At 38.5% G+C, this 17,903-nt stretch overlaps 1 protein-coding gene across 3 annotated transcripts in view; it reads left to right on the plus strand.

Moving 5' to 3' along the window:
• Positions 1–17,692, plus strand: part of chd8 (chromodomain helicase DNA binding protein 8) — a 77,655-nt gene extending 59,963 nt beyond the window's left edge. For 2 of the 3 annotated variants that reach the window (XM_034304145.2, XM_034304146.2), the window contains 15 exons: positions 319–475; positions 563–652; positions 739–842; positions 989–1,112; positions 1,237–1,312; positions 2,418–2,698; positions 2,799–3,031; positions 3,311–3,961; positions 4,066–4,181; positions 9,542–9,763; positions 9,868–9,963; positions 10,103–10,204; positions 11,242–11,352; positions 11,654–11,764; positions 16,780–17,692. In XM_034304145.2, the coding sequence (XP_034160036.1) occupies positions 319–475; positions 563–652; positions 739–842; positions 989–1,112; positions 1,237–1,312; positions 2,418–2,698; positions 2,799–3,031; positions 3,311–3,961; positions 4,066–4,181; positions 9,542–9,763; positions 9,868–9,963; positions 10,103–10,204; positions 11,242–11,352; positions 11,654–11,764; positions 16,780–17,151 (2,846 nt within the window). In that variant the 3' untranslated portion in view covers positions 17,152–17,692. The remainder of the gene's footprint in view (positions 1–318; positions 476–562; positions 653–738; positions 843–988; positions 1,113–1,236; positions 1,313–2,417; positions 2,699–2,798; positions 3,032–3,310; positions 3,962–4,065; positions 4,182–9,541; positions 9,764–9,867; positions 9,964–10,102; positions 10,205–11,241; positions 11,353–11,653; positions 11,765–16,779) is intronic. The other variant, XM_034304147.2, reaches the window with a different exon arrangement.
• Positions 17,693–17,903: the final 211 nt, after the last annotated feature.

Genomic DNA, 17,903 nt, shown 5'->3' on the forward strand with positions numbered 1-17,903 from the left:
AGGACATCTGCAGAGGTTGAGCAGTGGATCGTTAGGGGACGGAGTTCATTCTTAATAGCTGTTTCTCAGGAACCAAAAGTCCAATTGAGCTGATATTTAGTATGCTGACATTAGATCTGTTAATATGTCAGCTTTCAGCAGGAATTTCACCCAGCTAGTATTGAGCTGTCATTGCAAAACTTAGTATGTATGTTCATCTGTGGTCTCTTTATTGTTATTTGTATCTTGGCAAGAACTGTCCACAATTTGCAAGAAGTGCTTGGACTCTGCAAATCGCCGCTTGTGGCTATATTTTAATGCTGTTTTTACCTCTCACAGGTCTGTCCATCCCTGTGCCTCGTGGACGAAAAGGGAAAAGAGTCAAGGCTCAGAGCTCTTTTGATGTGCAAAAGGCAGAGTGGATCCGCAAGTATAACCCAGATACACTTTTGTTGGATGACAGCTATCGCAAGCACCTCAAACACCAGTGTAACAAGTATCTATGCTTTGTTTAATGTCAATCCTTTTCAAGATAACCGTTAATCTTGCAGCATCACTTAGTAATAATGATTCTTGTTCCCAGGGTGTTGCTGCGAGTACGTATGCTGTACTACTTGAAACAGGAAGTTATTGGAGAACACGTGAATTCTATACTTGAAGGCGCTGACAGCAGGTCTGAGACAGCAGTACATTTCTTTTTCTATCATTTATTCACAAGGTTTACACACACATGTATATTTGACTTGATGTGTTGTTCAGGGATATTGACATTTGGCTGCCTGAGATGGAACAGCAGGATGTTCCATCAGGCTGGTGGGATGCAGAGGCTGATCGTTGTTTGCTTATCGGAGTGTTCAAACATGGTGAGCAGCTTCTTTTGTTTTTATGTGTGTTCGAAAAAAAAAAATTCCTTGTTGATGGTATATTGGAGCATGTAAATCATATGAATAGTGGTCTTTATGAAGTTGTCCTATGATATGACCCCCTCTCCATTTTCTATCTTTGTTAGGATACGAGATGTATACTACAATGCGTGCCGATCCCTGTTTGTGTTTCCTGGAGAGATGTGGCCGCCCCGATGACCAGGACATAAAGGCTGAACAGCACTCAGCAGATCCAGATTTGAGAGATGGGTAACCTGCATGTTACCACAATGTTTTCTTCTCTCAGTGACGAACAGATGTGTACAAGATTTGATCTGATTTCACTTTTTTTTTTTTTTTTTTTAATATTTATTGTTTTTTTTTTATTATTTAGAGGTGCCTATGACAAGTTTTCAGAGGATCCAGAGTTCAAGCCTGTAATAAGACACAGCAAAGAAATGTATGAAGAGGTAAGATCCCTGGTTACACTGAAATAGGCCATCAGATCTGATCCTGCATCTGCATTCCAGCTACATGACCTTTTCCTTTTCAGTGAGCACAAGACCTTAAGGATGTTCTAGTATGAGATTACCGTACTTGCTATTAAAGACTGCTGTATGAAGAGTAACAAAATAAAGGTGCATATATGTTTCCTTTTTTCTGTGGTGGTAGTTTTGTTCTTCATCTCTTAGGAGCATGGTGAGCACTACGATTATCTGGATTACAATATCACAATATGTAAACTCTGTAGTATATGTGGTCTCTGATATATAGTAATTTCTTCCAACTGTTCCAACTTTATTTTAAATTATTTAGAATTAATAAAGGATTTTGATTTTAGCCCAAAAAATTGCGGTTGGGTTTAAGTGCAGCATTTGACACAATTGACTATGGTATTTTAATGGACAGGCTTGACAACACATTTAGTATAGAAAGTTCTTGCCTGATTTAGATCTTACATCACAGTGTAAAAAGTACAATATGGTGTCCTAGGCAGTCCTATTCTCTGGTCCTTAAAGTAACAGTAATAGACCAATTTACTTGTGAATTCAGCATTCAACATATTTCACAGCACAGCTATGAAATATGTAAGAAATGTTCAGTCTTTTATGTTATTAAAGCTAGGACAAAATCCAACTTCTTGACTAAGTACAGTAACAATGGAAGTACAGTGTATATGTAAAGTGACTCAGTGACACTGGAAATAGGGGAATGAACTGGGATAGATGATATTTAGGAACTTGTTAGCCTGTAGATAAAAAAATGTTATTTAGTCAAAAATGTTTATAGTGTTACCAAATATAAAACCATGATCACAGAGAAGACAGGTTTGGAATCTGTCTAGCAACTTCTATGTCAGATGTATTGATTTAAATATGTTTTGTACTCACGTGTGTCTTGGGAATCATGCGTATATTTTAGCACATACGAGTAGCTTTTGAAATATGTTTTTAGAATAGAAACTGACTGATTGCCTAACTGAACTGGTCATGACAGTATCTGCACAGAGATTACATTTTACTACCTAAAACTCATATCTGCTATAATTTCTATCTGCTTTTTTCATCCCCCTAGACTGACCCCAGGAACATGGATGAGTTCTTTGTGGAGGATCACTCCACATATTCCACTGCTGTGCCAATTGAGGCACAATCCTCAGGATCTATGGGGAACTGCTACTGGCCTACAAGCTCCTCCCTCACAGCTCGACTACGGCGGCTAATCACAGCGTACCAGCGCAGCTACAGACGAGAACAACTCAAGATCGAGGCAGCAGAAAAAGGAGATCGACGACGCCGGCGCTGTGAACAGGCCACCAAACTCAAAGAGCTTGCACGACAAGAGCGACAGCAAAGGTATGTATCCTTTATGATATAAATTAATTTTTTTATATGGGACACATTTGCTAGTGGCACATCCATAATAGCGTCTGCCAAATGAATAAATCTGTTTCAGGTGGACTCGTAGAGAAGAGTGCGACTTTTATCGGGTGGTGTCCACATTTGGTGTGGAACGCATAAAGACTGAGGTGGGAACCCAAGAGGGTAGAGAGGCCAGACTGGACTGGACACGTTTCCGCACATTTGCAAGACTAGACAAGAAAACTGATGAGAGTCTTACCCGATACTTCCATCGCTTTATGGCTATGTGTCGCAGGGTCTGTCACTTGCAGCCTGCCCGTGGAGAGGGTACGATATCTGTTATTTTGTTTTGATGTGGGCTTTTTTTGTGTGTATTTACTTTGGATAGAATAAAAATGCAGTTATAGATTTTTTTAAAAAGACAAGTTTTAAAGAAATTTGTTAAATTGTAATGAATACGGCTAGGAGATTTGACAATGTAAAATTTATTTCCTAATAAATTATGTCTCAGTGCAATTTGTCATGACACAGTATAATGTTTCGCCATTTTCCTACCTTATGTAATAAATAGTCTTGCCTTTTTGTTTTACCCCTTTCTTCTGCCAGAATCTCCAGATTTGTCCCACTCTCTAGCACCCATCACCGAGGAGCGAGCCTCACGAACACTGTACCGAATAAGCCTGTTGACCCGCCTACGTGAGCTCGTCCTTCCTCATCTCTCCCTAGAGGAGCGCCTTGCCCTGGCACCACCCAGCTCTGACCTGCCCAACTGGTGGCGTACCCCACAGCATGATCATGAACTGCTCCTAGGTGCTGCCAGCTGTGGCGTAAGCCGCACAGAGCATTACATATTCTCAGACTCTCAGTTCTCGTTTATCCAAGCCCATCATGAGTATGTGCAAAAGCAGCAAGCATGCCTTGCTGCACAAACCCTCACACACAGCCCACCACAGCAGGGAGACAATGTTAGAGAAGTAAAAATTGGTGATAAAAACCAAGTTTTGGCATCGATTTGCTCATCAGCCCTTCCAGCCATACCATTCTCTCACTCTGAAGGCAAAAGGAGAGAACAAGTAGGCTGGTCCTGGAATAAAATCAGCGGCGGGGGACCCAGAGGGGGTGAAAGGAAACAAGGGGAGACAGATGGAGGGCCTTCAGACTCTGATTCTGATTCTGATTCTGAATCATCTACCTCTTCCCATCGCTCTCCTAGTTCAGATGTCAGTGGGGACAGTGATGCAGAGCGAGATGAGCAGGGTGAGATGTTACTCTTTCTGTGTGTGTGTGTGTGTGTGTGTGTGTGTTTGTGTTTGTGTCTTTAATGATCATATATTTGCCTGAATCCTGGAGTCTTTCTGCAGAACCACTGAAGATCTGTGATGCAGATGAAGAGAATAGCACCCTTTCATTCACTCCGTCCCAAGATGGCGCTCCACCAGAAACGCTCACTGACCCACTCAGAGTTGACTGGCCTAAGGTATTTCTTTTTTTTTTTTTTTCTTTCTCACTTTCTTTTTTTCTTTCATACAGTGCCTTCAGAAAATATTGAGACTCTTTCAGTTTTCCCTCAATAATAAAATAGCTTTAAACTAAAATATTTTTTCCATTAATTCACAGAAGATATTTGTTCATTAAAAAGCACAAACCAGTTTTCACAACGTTTTGTAAACGTGTTAAAAATCCAGTATTCAGATCCTTTACTCTGTACGTTGTTGACTCACCAATGGCAGCAATTACAACTTTAAAATATTTTGTGCAGGACTCTATAAACTTAACACATTTGGATTTGGGGATTCTTGCCTATTCGTCTCTGCAGACCCTCTCAAGCTCTGTCAGGTTGGATGGAGAGTTCTGCTTGTACTGCTATTTTCAGGTGTTAAATCGGCTTCATCGACAAAATCCAGGTTCTGGCTTGGTCATGCGAGGACATTCACAGACTTGTCCTGAAAAAATTCCTGGCTTGTTTTGGCTGCTGTTTTAGGGCCCTGCCAGGAAACTTTGTTGAAATGTTAGGTTTCGGGCAGGTTTTCCATTCATCTTTCTCTTGATTCTATCGTCCCATTCCCTGCTGCAGAAAAACATCCCTACAGCATAGTGCTGCCACCACCATGTTTCAGGGATGGAATTGTCCAGGTTGTGAGTGGTGGGTTTTTTCCCTCCAAATTGATTGTTTTGTGTCCAAATGATTAGTCGTGGTTTTATTAGACCATAGAATTTTTATGGCTATTGTCTTCTGACAAACCGAAAGTGAGCAGTCATACTTTTACTAGGGAGTGACTTCCTTTTTTCCCATAAAGATGAAGTAAAGGCATGATTAGCGGAGAGTTGCACTCTTTCTGGCAGGACACAGTACTTAATGTAATTCCATCACAGTGACTTTCAGCTTCTTGATCACCTTGATCGTTCCAAAACTCTGTTTAACATTAGATGCTACCGTGTTCTTCAGGACATTTAAAGGAAAAGTCTCCCCTGAACAATTGGATATTCAGTGGCATTCAATATTTATTTTATAATGAAATTAAGTTTTTTTTTAATGAAATGTTGATATATGGATGTTAACATTGTATTAATGGTGCCACAGGACTTTCATTCTTTATTCAGGCCAGCTTTCTTGGAAATGTGATAGACAACTGAAAGCACCTATTTTCTGCTTTTTCAACTAAAGCAGAACTGACGGGGGAGGAACACAGGATGTGAAAGACACGTACTTGCTTTTGGTACCGCTTAATATTGCTTTGTGCCAACCTTATCTAGGTGAACTTCAACCTATTCGTTTTGTGAACCTTGGTTGTGTGAGTCACTAGAAAACGAGAGGGTGGGACTGTGCTTTCTTTATTAAAAAAAAAAAAAATGGAGTGGCTGCTTATTATTACATAGTGGTCACACCAAACTTTTCTCCTCCCAGTTTTCTTATTTGTGCTCAGCACACATCTGAACAAAAATAAAATGAATGAAAGAAAATACAGCACCGGCAAATAAATAAGCACCAGAATTGCTAAGCATATCACAAATATTTCAACATAAATAGATTTATTTTGTTTGTGTTTACTTTTACTTTAAAGTTGCAGACTTTTTTCCCCAATAACCTTTCCCTGAACTGTGCCTTGATACAATATTGTCCTGTAGGTCTACGGACAGGATTCCTGTGACCTCATTGCTGAATTTGTGTTCTGACCTGCATTGTTAGCTTTGGGGTTTTATATAGACAGAGGTATACCTTTCTAAATCAAGTATAATTGGCTGAATTTACCACAGGATGGAGGTCAATTTTGACTGTCATATCAAAGGTTTTAAGTTAGAGGTGGGCAATATGGTGGTTTTAGATTCTGAATGATTAAAATGTCTCCACGATCTGTCTTTAAAGAGATAATGAGTACCGTGATATTGAATATCTATCTATCTATATACACTTACATACATACATACATACATAGATACACACACACACACCTTGATATAGTATGGCGCTACCACTTTTCGAGTTGTCTGTCAATCCGATTAGATTTTGGATTTGATCCAGACAAGGGTCAAGGTCACAGCAAGGTCACATGTCTGTAATAGTCTTTCTTCAATAGCTTCCTGCCTGTTTGAAGTATATTTTAAGGGTAGTTCTGGTATACCAATTAGTAACAAGAATGGCTAGACATGTTGGCAGTGGAGGCATCCCCGCTGATGACTTTGCTGAGTTCTACTTGTCAGTTTGCTGAAAACACTCACACACGGCACCCCAAATTTTATGACCCAGAAATCTTTTACTGAACCCTCTATTGGCTAGTCGTTCACGCTCTCCCTGACAGACACATGAACAAACAAAACAGTAATAGACAAGAGTAGGCAGTTCCTTGGCTTACATTTCCTTCTCGTTTTGTTTGGCAACATAGCAGCATGGCTGACAACGTGGAGGAGTTGGTGCCTTAAAAAAAACGTCATTATCTGGTTTGGATTATACACAATGAACGCAGTTAAATATGGACTGACAAGATTGACATGTCTGGAGGAAATACGACAAACCTGTTTAACAAACCCGGCTTGAAAGAAAGTACCCCAAAGAGTATCCCAATAACCAGAAAACATGTGGAGTGTAACACCACTGCAGCCAGAAGCAGGGTGGAAATAAACAATAAGAAACACTTGAAAATGCACTCTTCATTTAAAAAAAAAAAAAAGAAAAAGGCTGGAAGACACTGATGCCATAATATTAGGTACATTTGTACCTTGCCAAGGAGATAATACCCATGAAAACTAGAGTTTTAAGTGACTTTTGCAAATAGTTGATCCTTATTACGACTTACGGAGATGCAGCTATTTTGAGAATGCAGAGAAACGTGCAATAAAATCCAGACCGATGAAACAAAAATGGCTTATTTTTAAAATATTCAGTAAAAATGTACACCAGCTTCTGCTAATGTATTCAGAATGTATATAAACATTAAATACTCACCTGCCAAGTACCTTTCCATTTATTGAACTTTTTAAATACAGAAGACATTAGTAGTGCTAATGTACAGTTGACGTCAAAGGTTTACATACACCTAGGCTAAAGACCATGTTTCATAATTCCACACATTTCATGTTCCCCTAAAATTTCTGTGTTACTCTATTAGGGCTTCTACTTTCTTTCTTGCAAGAGGTCATTTCAGAATAACAGAAAAGAGACAGATTTATTTCATTTGTTTGTATTTGGTGTCATTGCCCTTTAATACCCCTTTTTAATTTAACTTGAATTAAAAGGCCTTTGACTTAGCTTTCCACAGGCTTCTCAAAAAACTTTACTGGAATTTTTGCTCATTCCTCGTGACAGAACTGGTGTAACTTGGTTAGGGTTCTGAGCCTCATTGCTTAGACATGCTTTTTCAATTCAAACACACATCCACATATTTTCTATGGGATTCAGGTCAGGGATTTTTTTTGATGGCCACTCCAGTACTTTGACTTTGTTGTCTTTAAGCCATTTTGTTAACCATTTTTTTTAACTTTCTGGCTGATGTCTTTGTTTTTGTTCAGTATTTCTCCTTGTGATGTCATCTACACAATATGTCCAGAAGTATGTGGACACCTGAGCACCACATCCATGTGTGGGTTTTCCCCACACTGTTGTCACAAAGCTGGATGTGCACAGTTGTTTAGCATGTCTGTGTATGTGTTAGCATTAAGAATTCCCTTAACTGGAACGAAGGGGCCTAGCCCAAACCTGTTCCAGCATGACGGAGCCTTCTGGACATATTGAGGTCTATAAAGACATGGTTTGAAAAATTTGTGCAGAAGAAATTGAGTGGCCTGCACAGAACCCTGACCTCAACCCCTGTGGATCCGACTGTGTGCCAGGCCTTCGCATGTGAAATCAGTGTCCACCCTCACTAATACTGTTATGCCTGAAAATCTGGTGGAAAGCCTTCCCTGAAGAGTGGGAGGTTATATCAGCAAAGAGGGGACCAACTCCATATTAAAGCCAGTGGTTTTGGAATGGGATGTTCAAGAAGCACATAGGGGTGTGATCAGGTGTTTTCTGAAGTGCACCAGTCCCATTTCCAGCACCCCTAAAATATGATGCTGTCAGCCCCATGCCTCACAGCTGGGATTGTGTTGTTTGGATTAAAAGCTTCTACCTTTTTTCTACATATATAGTGCTAAACTTTGTGGCCAAACAGTTCAGTTTTGTTTCAACTGACCAGTTGTTGTTTCAGCATCTCCAAAAGGGTGGTGTTCACCTGCAGACTTCAGTCTGGCTTTTTTATGCCAGTCGTGGAGTAGGAGCTCTTTCCTTGAGCCACAGCCTTTCAGGCCATGGTGATGTAGGACTCTCTTAAAGGCATACATACTTTAATAACTCATGCCTCCAAGTCCTTCACCAGTTCCTTTGTTGTTTTGGGGTTCAGTCAAATCTTTTGGACCAAAGTTCTTTCATCCCTGGGAGTTAATTTGTGCCTCCATTCTGAGTGATGCAGTGTCTAAATACAGCCACAAGTGCACTCTCAGTTATGAACTCCTAATTATGATAAATGGCAGTCAGAAGCTTTTCAAAATAATTACATGAATTTGTGGAACCTTCCAGATTGTTTAAAGAGTATATGGTGAATTAATTGTTTTAGAGTTACTTCTGTGTCCTAATTGGCTTGTCCTAAATGTGTGGAGTTGTGAAAAACTAAGTTTGAATATCATTAGCCAGAGTGTATGTAAATTTTTGGCCTCAGCTGTACTGTACGATATTCATGCTTAATTGTTTGCTTTTTAGAAATAATTGTTTGGATTAATTGTAATTGTTTGAATTGTTTCTACAAGTAGAATTGTTTACATTTCGTTGGAAAGTACACTTTATTAAAATGTTTGAAAAGGTACTTTGGCCTAAGTGGTCTTTTTTTTTTTTCTTTTTTTTCTTTTTTTCCTTTTTTCCCCTTAAATGTTTCCTTGTAGAGCTGTTTTTTCATCAATAGGGTAGTTTAGTTGCTCTGTTCAGTAGGTTGCAAAATAGATACCAACATGAAAAATAACTGTGATCATATAGTGGATCGTGATCCAAGCTGAAAACTCATGACAGTTTAGTAAGATTGCACACCCATAGTTTAAGTATTTGTTTTACAAATCTTTGTGAAAAGCTGTTAATCCTTTTTTACAGAGTATTTTTAGAGTATGTTTTGCATATTTATGAGGGGAAAAAAACTCATTTAAAATAAGTTACATTTTAGAGTAAGGCTGTGATATAAGAAAGTGAGAAGTGTAGGGGTGTGAATACTTTTTGAATGCACTGTACATGGACCTATAATGGACTTGTGGTTGAACAGCTGATTCATGTCATGCTTGGTGAAGATTGTGCTGCTTACTAATCCTTTTTATTTTTAGGATCGTGTATTAATAAACCGAATAGATAACCTTTGTACTCTGGTTCTGACGGGACACTGGCCATCTGGGCGACGATATACCTCAGATCCTCAGCTTACTCTGGGTTACGATGAGCAGGGGCTTGGAGATGACCTAGGCTACACGCGTATATCCCGCAAAGGCAACAGTACTCTCTCTGGAGAGGATGGAGAAGAAACAGAGTTTACTGTCAAACTCTTGAAAGTGAGGAAGAGGCTGGCTTCCAAATGCTGTTTAAAATTTGATGGATGAAAGCTGTGTTTACAAAATATATTATTCTAAAGTATCCATTTTAATTCCTCTTTTAGGAGGAAGGGCTGAAATTGACCTTCTCCAAACAGGCTCTAATACCTAATGGGTCAGCAAGAGAGACAAGTGGACGGCGAAGGCGCAGAGATCAAGAGGTACCATAATGGAGACTCTCTGGGACCATAACCTTTCTCAAAAATTCTCACCAGCATTAAAACATATCAAACGTGGCACATGCATAATGCAGGTTTTGCATGTCTTTTTTTTTTTTTTTTTTTTTTCCTTCCCCCTTAGTCATCAGATACAGAGGGAGTACTCTGTGCCCCTCGTAAAAGGGACCTGCCCAACTGGCTCAAAGAAAATCCTGAATATGAAGTTGAGGGTGACATGCTAGAGGTGTGAGGAGAACTTGTCACTATACAAACACTAATGAAGGTTTTTAAGGTTTTAAGCTTTATGATATGTAGAAGATTATATCCATGACATAATCCTCTACATTGTTCCTCTCACAATTACAGTTCAGCCTCAGATTATCACAAACCTCTGGCAACATGTTGAGAAAAGCTTACTATAGGTGTCATTAAATAGGCATCTCTCAATGGTAGCCTCATCTTTCCCTAATTACAATTTAATTTAAATAAATAAAATCTACAAGATCTTCTCTTATGGGCTTGATCATGCTAACTGACATGCCTGCAGAGTTCTAATGATTGACAGTGGCATCTCCCCAGCAACATAAACAACTGTGCTAGTGGTAGAAACTAATAGTACTAGACAAACATGTGTAGAATGGTGTTCCCACAGCACTTTTGTGTAAAAATTTACTTTATCTGAGTCACAGTGCACGGTGTGTTGGTATATTTTGTACATATTTCTTGCTGTATGAGTATTGCTGTATTAGTAAGAGAGAAAAATACAGAGAGAAGTTGCACTCTGCTAATTCTTATTTCTTTCGCCATTAAAACATGAGATAGTGAATAGTTCTATCACTTTCCATGAAATATTGTATTAAAATAGTTTATATAAAATGATAAAAATCCTAACTACATGCCGTTTTGCTCACATTCAGGCACAAAGAAGCAAATTGAGATGGAAAGATGTCACTTGGGTTTGTGTGCTTGGGGTAAAAGGGGAGCTGGCATAAGCACAGGTCTAATTCTAATTTGGACTTTGATGGCATTGATGTCATGTACCAAATACACTCCTGCCAAATCAGTCAGAAGAAAACATCAGAAAAAAAGAAATAAAAAATTTAGAAAGTGAAAAAGGGTCCTTTTTTGCAGTCAGTGGTAAATTGACCACAGTAGCTATATCTAATAATAGGAAGAATACTTAAGAATATGTTCAGGTTAAGTGTTCCAGATTGAATTTACCATCACCACCATCATCATATAAACATGTATTCTGATAATCAGTTTCTTGATGCATCACAGCTGCTGGTGAACAGGACCAAAAGGAAAAGGAGAAAGAAGAGAGCAGAAAAGGAACAAGCCCCAACTGGCAGTGAAAGAGTTAAGATTATAGACATGAAGACTGGCAAGAAGGTTAGCGGAAAATATTCTTTTTAACAAAGGAATAACTGTCATTTATCTTATTTTTTTTTTTCCCTGTTTGCATTAGCAAGATCTGTTAGTGGATGTTTGACACAGTACACAAAATGCACTTTTTTTGTATATCAAATGTACACTGATCAGTGTGGATATAGAAATGTCTATCAGCCTGGATTTTTTTTTTTTTTTTTATAAATAAAGAGTGAGACTGATGGTCAGTTAAAATGCATTTGCTGTAACTGTTAGCAGTTATGTTTCATGTTGGCTTGCTTTACCTTATTTTTGTGGAGCTCAGGTTCAGTATGGTGGGGTGTATGGACCTGCATTGCAGGACCTAAAGGAGTATCTTGAAGAGAATCCTGACCATGCAGTAGCACCAGAATGGGCAGACACCGTTCGCAACTCGGTTAGTCCTATTACACCTATTGCCTGTTAATTGGGGGTTGTGAAATGACTGTATATTTGATACATAAAAAATGTTGTAACTCTTACACCATTCACCTGATTTGGATATAAATACCAAATCAAATCTGAAAGTCTGCACTTATACACATGATTTAATTTCAGCTCCAGTAAACTGTGGTCGACAGCTAAAATAATAAATTTCAGTGTCCAAATATTTATATACCTGACTGTATTCCAGGCATAAGTAGCACATTAGACACAGTATCTGCCATGCTAAATGTACACTGTGTTCCACATTATTATGGAAATTGTGTTTAAAGGTCATAAAGGTCATTTTTTTGTCTGTCAGTTTAAACACATGGATGGGAATGTGTGTCAGGGCTCTTCCAATCACTGCAATCAATCTCAGACACCTGTGCCAATTAGTTTGCAGGTGAGTCCAATTAAAGGGAAAACGTCTTAAGAAAGGATGTTCCACATTATTAAGCAGACCACCATTTTCCAGCAATATGGGGAAGAAGAAGGATCTCTCTGCTGAATCATGGGGAGAGAGCTGGTCGGCCCCTTCAAGGTCCCTGAAGGTGTAAAAATGACCTCTGTGAAATATGTGGAGTTTCTGACTGACCGCTTTCTTCCGTGGTACAAAAAAAAGAACCGTGCCTTTCGTAGCAAGATCATCTTTATGCATGACAATGCACCATCCCATGCTGCAAGGAATACCTGTGCATCATTGACTGCTATGGGCAGAAAACAAGAACACCTCATGGTGTGGCCCCCATCCTCCCCTGATCTCAACCCTACTGAGAACCTTTGGAGCATCATGAAGCAAAAGATCTATGAGGGTGGGAGGCAATTCACATCAGAACAACATCTCTGGGAGGCTATTCTGATATCCTGCAAAGAAATTCCAGCAGAAACCATCCAAACACTGACAACTTCCATGGATGCAAGAATTGTGAAGCTCCTATCCAATAAGGGGTCCTACGTCAAAATGTAATTTGGCCTGTTAAGATATTTTTGATTGCTGAAATCAAAAGCTCTTTCAAATATAACCTGCAAATGCTTGCAGTTTAACTAATGACCATTTTCAGTTGTTTACAACAATAAAATGTTTTGAAACTCTATTGTGCGTAATAATGTGGAACAGTGCATTTTAAGATTTAGATTTTTTTTTTAAAAAAAACGTTATGATTTGGAGGTTCGTTCGAAAACAGTCGAGTTATACTCTAATGCTTGATGACTTGAAAATTATGAGAACTATCATTTTTATAGATTATTTAGGAAAAAGAGAGAAAAATTACATTTGCATAATAATGTGGAACGCAGTGTAGATTTGAATGACTCTGCAGGCTTGTGGTGCAGTTCATGGATGGGCAAAGTGCCAAGCCCACTTAAGGATCTTTAATGAATGCTCTCACCTTTGGGTAAATGATCACTTTGATTGTAGTAGCATTCACAAAAATTACTACCACTTGCCCTTAGGGTCAGGCTTAGGTTTCTTTTTAAACCCTAACTTTCTTTTCAGTGTTTGCAAACAGCATTCACTAATATTGTTCTTCCACTCATATACAGATATTTTTGAAAAGCTAGTTTTTTCTCTGCATTTTGGCTTCCTGACCATGTAAAAACATGAAAATCATTTTCGTGTGGGCAGGAATGTTTTTGAAAGAGGTTAAAAACTGTTTTCAAAAATATGTCTTTAACATGTACACCTGTACACCTGCTCATTTATGCAGTAAGTCTGACATAAATGTATGTATACATGCCATAAATGTAAATGAAGTTATCCAATCAGCCAATCATGTGGCAGCAGCACAATGCATAAAATCATGCATATACGGGTCAAGAGCTTCAGCTGCTGTTCACCTCAAACATCAGAAGAGGGGAAAAATATGACCTCTGTGACTTTAACTGCGGGATGGTTGTTGGTGCCAGACGGGCTGTTTTTCAGAAACTGCTGCTTTCCTGGGGTTTTCACACAAAACAGTCTCTAGACTTTACACAGAATGGTGCAAAGGTGTGGAGGGTCTGCAGGCTGAAACACCTTGTTGATGAGAGAGAGCAGAGGAGAACAGGAAGTCCATAGTAACTCAAATAAGCATTCTTTACAACCGTGGTGAGCCAGAACTGCATCTCAGAATGCACATCAATCCTTGAGGTGGATGAGCTATAACAGCAGAAGACCACATCAGGTTCCACTCCTGTCAGCCAAGAACAAGAATCTGAGGTTATCATGGGCACAACTGGATAGTTGAAGACTGGAAAAAGACCAGGTGATCTTCAGCTGACAGGAGTGGACTCCAGTTTGGTGTTCTGCTGTTGTAGCCCATCCACCTCAAGGTTCAATGTTTTGTGCATGCTGATATGCTTTTCTGCTCACCACAGTTGTAAAGAGTGATTATTTGAGTTACTATATCCTTCCTGGCAGCTCAAACCAAAATGACCATTTTCTTCTGACCTCTCTTATCAGTAAGACGTTTTCACGCATAGAACTGTTGTTCACTCAGTGTGTTTTGTTTCTCGCACTATTGTGTAAACTCTAGTGTAAAAGAGACTGTTGTGTGTGAAAATCCCAGGAGATCAGCAGTTTTGAAAAACTCAAACCAGCCCATCTGGCACCAACAAGCATGCCATGGTTAAAGTCGCAGAGATCACACTATTTCTTCATTATGTTTGATGTGAACATCAACGGAAGCTCTTGACCTGTCTGATCTGCATGATTTTTTTTTTTTTTTGGGCATAGTGCTGCTGCCACATGATTGGATGATTAGATAACTGCATGAATGTGCAGGTGTACAGGTGTAATAAAGTGGATGGTGAGTGTATGTGTGGCCTTAGTAAGCAAGGTGACTGCATACCTACCCAACTCCACAATCATTACAAGATAAAGATCTAGATTACAGGCATCAACATCTATGGTTTAGCATAGCAATTACAGTTTTTGACTCCTTGCTATGTCAATGCATGACCTGAAAACTTACTTGGCTAATGCAGTGGTCAGACAAAAATGATTAAAATTCACCTGACAGACAAACCAGTGCACTTAAGGTAGATGCATTTGCTTCTGATAGCGGTTCCTTTTGCTTAATGCTGACTTTGTCGGTGAAATTTGACCTGTGAACCTCTAGAAAACAAGAGACTGTGGTCTGTCTGGTCAGTAAAAAAAAAAAAATTGAAGGAGCTGCATATAAAAGTACTAGTCACACCATACTTTGGCCTCCCTGCTTTATTACTGTTGCTCGATGCGCATTTGGAAAAACGCTAGCTAACCTTTTCCCTAGATTCTCTCTGAAATCACATGCCACCATGAATGCCTATAGGCTAATGGTCTGATTTTGAACTAATATACACTTAACTGATCCTGTAACACTGTCAAGTTGCCTGCATCAACAGTATGTTCCATCAGCTAAGTCTGGCTACATATGATTCTTGATGATTTACATTCAGTTAACTGTACACGAAAAGGTGAAATAAGGCGTTTTGACTTTCAGTAATAAGTGGAGTGTGGATTGCACTATGCAGCACCATTCAGTATTTTCTTTCAGCACGTAGGCTATGGTACACGCAGAGTACTTAGTGTTCTGATTTGGAGAGATAAGTTGTTTATTTGTTTAATGTTGTCCTTGTGTCTCAGTAATGAAGTAGTGCAAATTTTTTTTTTTTTTTTCTTTTTCTGGGCCAGCTAGGATTGTCTTGTTTTCATGTTGGCACATCTGAGCTAGACAATACGTTAAAGAAAAATTGTCACAGATTTTTCAGTAAACCTGCTGCCACATGGTTTTCTAGCTTTATATATTAGAATTTTGGGGGGAATTTGTTCTTGGTGACATTGGATTTCTCCGAATTACCTCCTATTTTTTTTTTTTTTTTTAATTTTTTTAGCAACAGCTATTAGTACTAAAATGCTTTACGATTTACTCTTAGAAAGAATTTATTAGAAATTTTAAAATTAAGACCCGTAAATAAACCAGGATATACTTAAAATATTTGTGAGCATACCACTAAGTCACATTACTATATCTGCTGTAGCCCTTTGCTGCAGATGATATTATCATTTGCTATCATATAAATTCCACTTAAATGACACAAAAAACTGCCACAGTTCCAGGATTTATGGCTCCCATACCCTGTTGTGACATTTCTTTGTCAACTCTTCTATCTAGCTGGCTTCAGATCATAAGGCATGCCATACTATTTTATGGTTACAAATAGATGATCAGTTTTTTTACCCATCCAGATGTTTTAAGTTGTTTAGATCTTGGATTTTTTTTGCTCAATAAGAACTAGTTTTCACACGTTTTCAGTTGTCTTTACTCATGGCTTTACTCATGTAATTATGCAGTCATACGCCTCTATGCACATCAGAAACCAGAACCAGTTGAACAGCATTGTGGGTAATGTACAAAACTGCAAAGCATAGGAAAAAATAGACCAAATATTTGATTGAAGAAGTTTAAACTAAAATTCAACTCAATTTAATTACAAAATAAATGTTGGATACCATTAACGATCACATGTTAATTATGATAAGAAGCAAATCATTATTTCAAATTTAATTACACACTAAAAAACAGTCTACCAAAATGAATAAAATTTGTGTGTTTGTGTTGATTAGAAATAATAGAATAACGGTTAAAAAAAAAAAAAAAAAAGGATCTTTAAATTGTTTGGGTGTGTGGTTTGCCCTCCGCCTAACACAGTGCCTCATGGTGCCTCTAGCAGCCATCATTTAACCGAAGGACTAATAAGCTAATAAAGATTCACCTACATTTTCTATGTAGCAATTATGATCATCAGTTATTTTCTAGTTTTATTATTAATTTTACTAAGCTGCTATAACTATGAAAATTATTGATTGTATATTTAACTGCAAATCAAGTGTTTTTCATTTTTCGGTAAAATATTGATAAGGACACTGTCAGAAGATTTGACCAAACACAGCTTCGATGAATAAGGACCGGTGTAACTAAGATATTTGGCATGCTGGTGCTAAACGTTAATATATTGCTTTAACAGGGCTTCCTGCCAGAACATTTCTTCCACCGACTGCTGACTCTGCACACCTCGATCTCCAGACAGAGCCACAATTACCTCACCAACCCTTCAGCCCAAACTGGCCCTCATCTGGAGGCAGGTGAAAATGAGACACTGGTTTCTGATGGGGCTTACATCATGGACGATGAAGATCTGGACAGTAGTGCTCTTACTACTTCTCACCACTTCCTGACTTCTACATATGATGCTAAGATGGAGGCTGGTTCTCTTGACATGGACAAAGGAGATGCTTTGTCACCGATTGGATATGATAGCTCTGATAGGGAAGCTATATTGGATGATGTGATTATGGCACCTAAAAATTCAGATTTTTCCTCATGCTCAGAAGATTGACCAGGTCTCATTCACCTGAGATTATGAAATTCTTTTATTGTGTCTACCCCTACACTTTATACTTTTTTTCTTGCTGCTTATAAGAAATTATGTTTGGTTTTTTTTTCTCTCTCTCTCTTCAGTTTTGTCTTAGTTTTATGGCGGCATTATCATATAATTTAACATGTATGATTGGCCCATTATGCAGACTCTAATCCCAATAAACTGTATGTACTCCTTGTCTGTTAAACTGTTGTTCAGCATTCCCTTCATGTTCTGTGGCTGTGGGGAACCTCTGGCTGGACTGTCTGTGGAATGGATTGCTGAAGGGTTCATATTTATATTTTGAGCTGAGCCATGGTGGTACCTCAGTCTATTTTAACTGTGCCTATGTCACAAAGAACATGGCTTTAATTTTTTCCAGTGAATACTGCAACCAAGACTTTTTGGTGTATTGTACAATGTATAGTTGGTAATATTAATGCAAAGATTTTGTTCATTTTTGTTTGATGAATTGACTCCAACTGTCTGATGTAAACATGAATAACAATCTACCATGAAATCAGTCTTCTGTTTATTTTGTGGTGCACAAAATTCACACTGCACTTTTATAAGAATAAATGAATGATACAAACATTCAGAACATCAGACAAAAAAGCAAATTTAGTCTGTTTGTAATGGTCATGCTGTTTTACATGACAATTTTGTCTTCATCACATGATGTTTTCTCTAGCCAAACAATGTTGGAAAAGGCCATGCTTAATCGAAATTTA

This window comes from Pangasianodon hypophthalmus, chromosome 4 (assembly GCF_027358585.1).
Source record: "Pangasianodon hypophthalmus isolate fPanHyp1 chromosome 4, fPanHyp1.pri, whole genome shotgun sequence".
In the NCBI taxonomy this organism is placed as follows: domain Eukaryota; kingdom Metazoa; phylum Chordata; class Actinopteri; order Siluriformes; family Pangasiidae; genus Pangasianodon; species Pangasianodon hypophthalmus.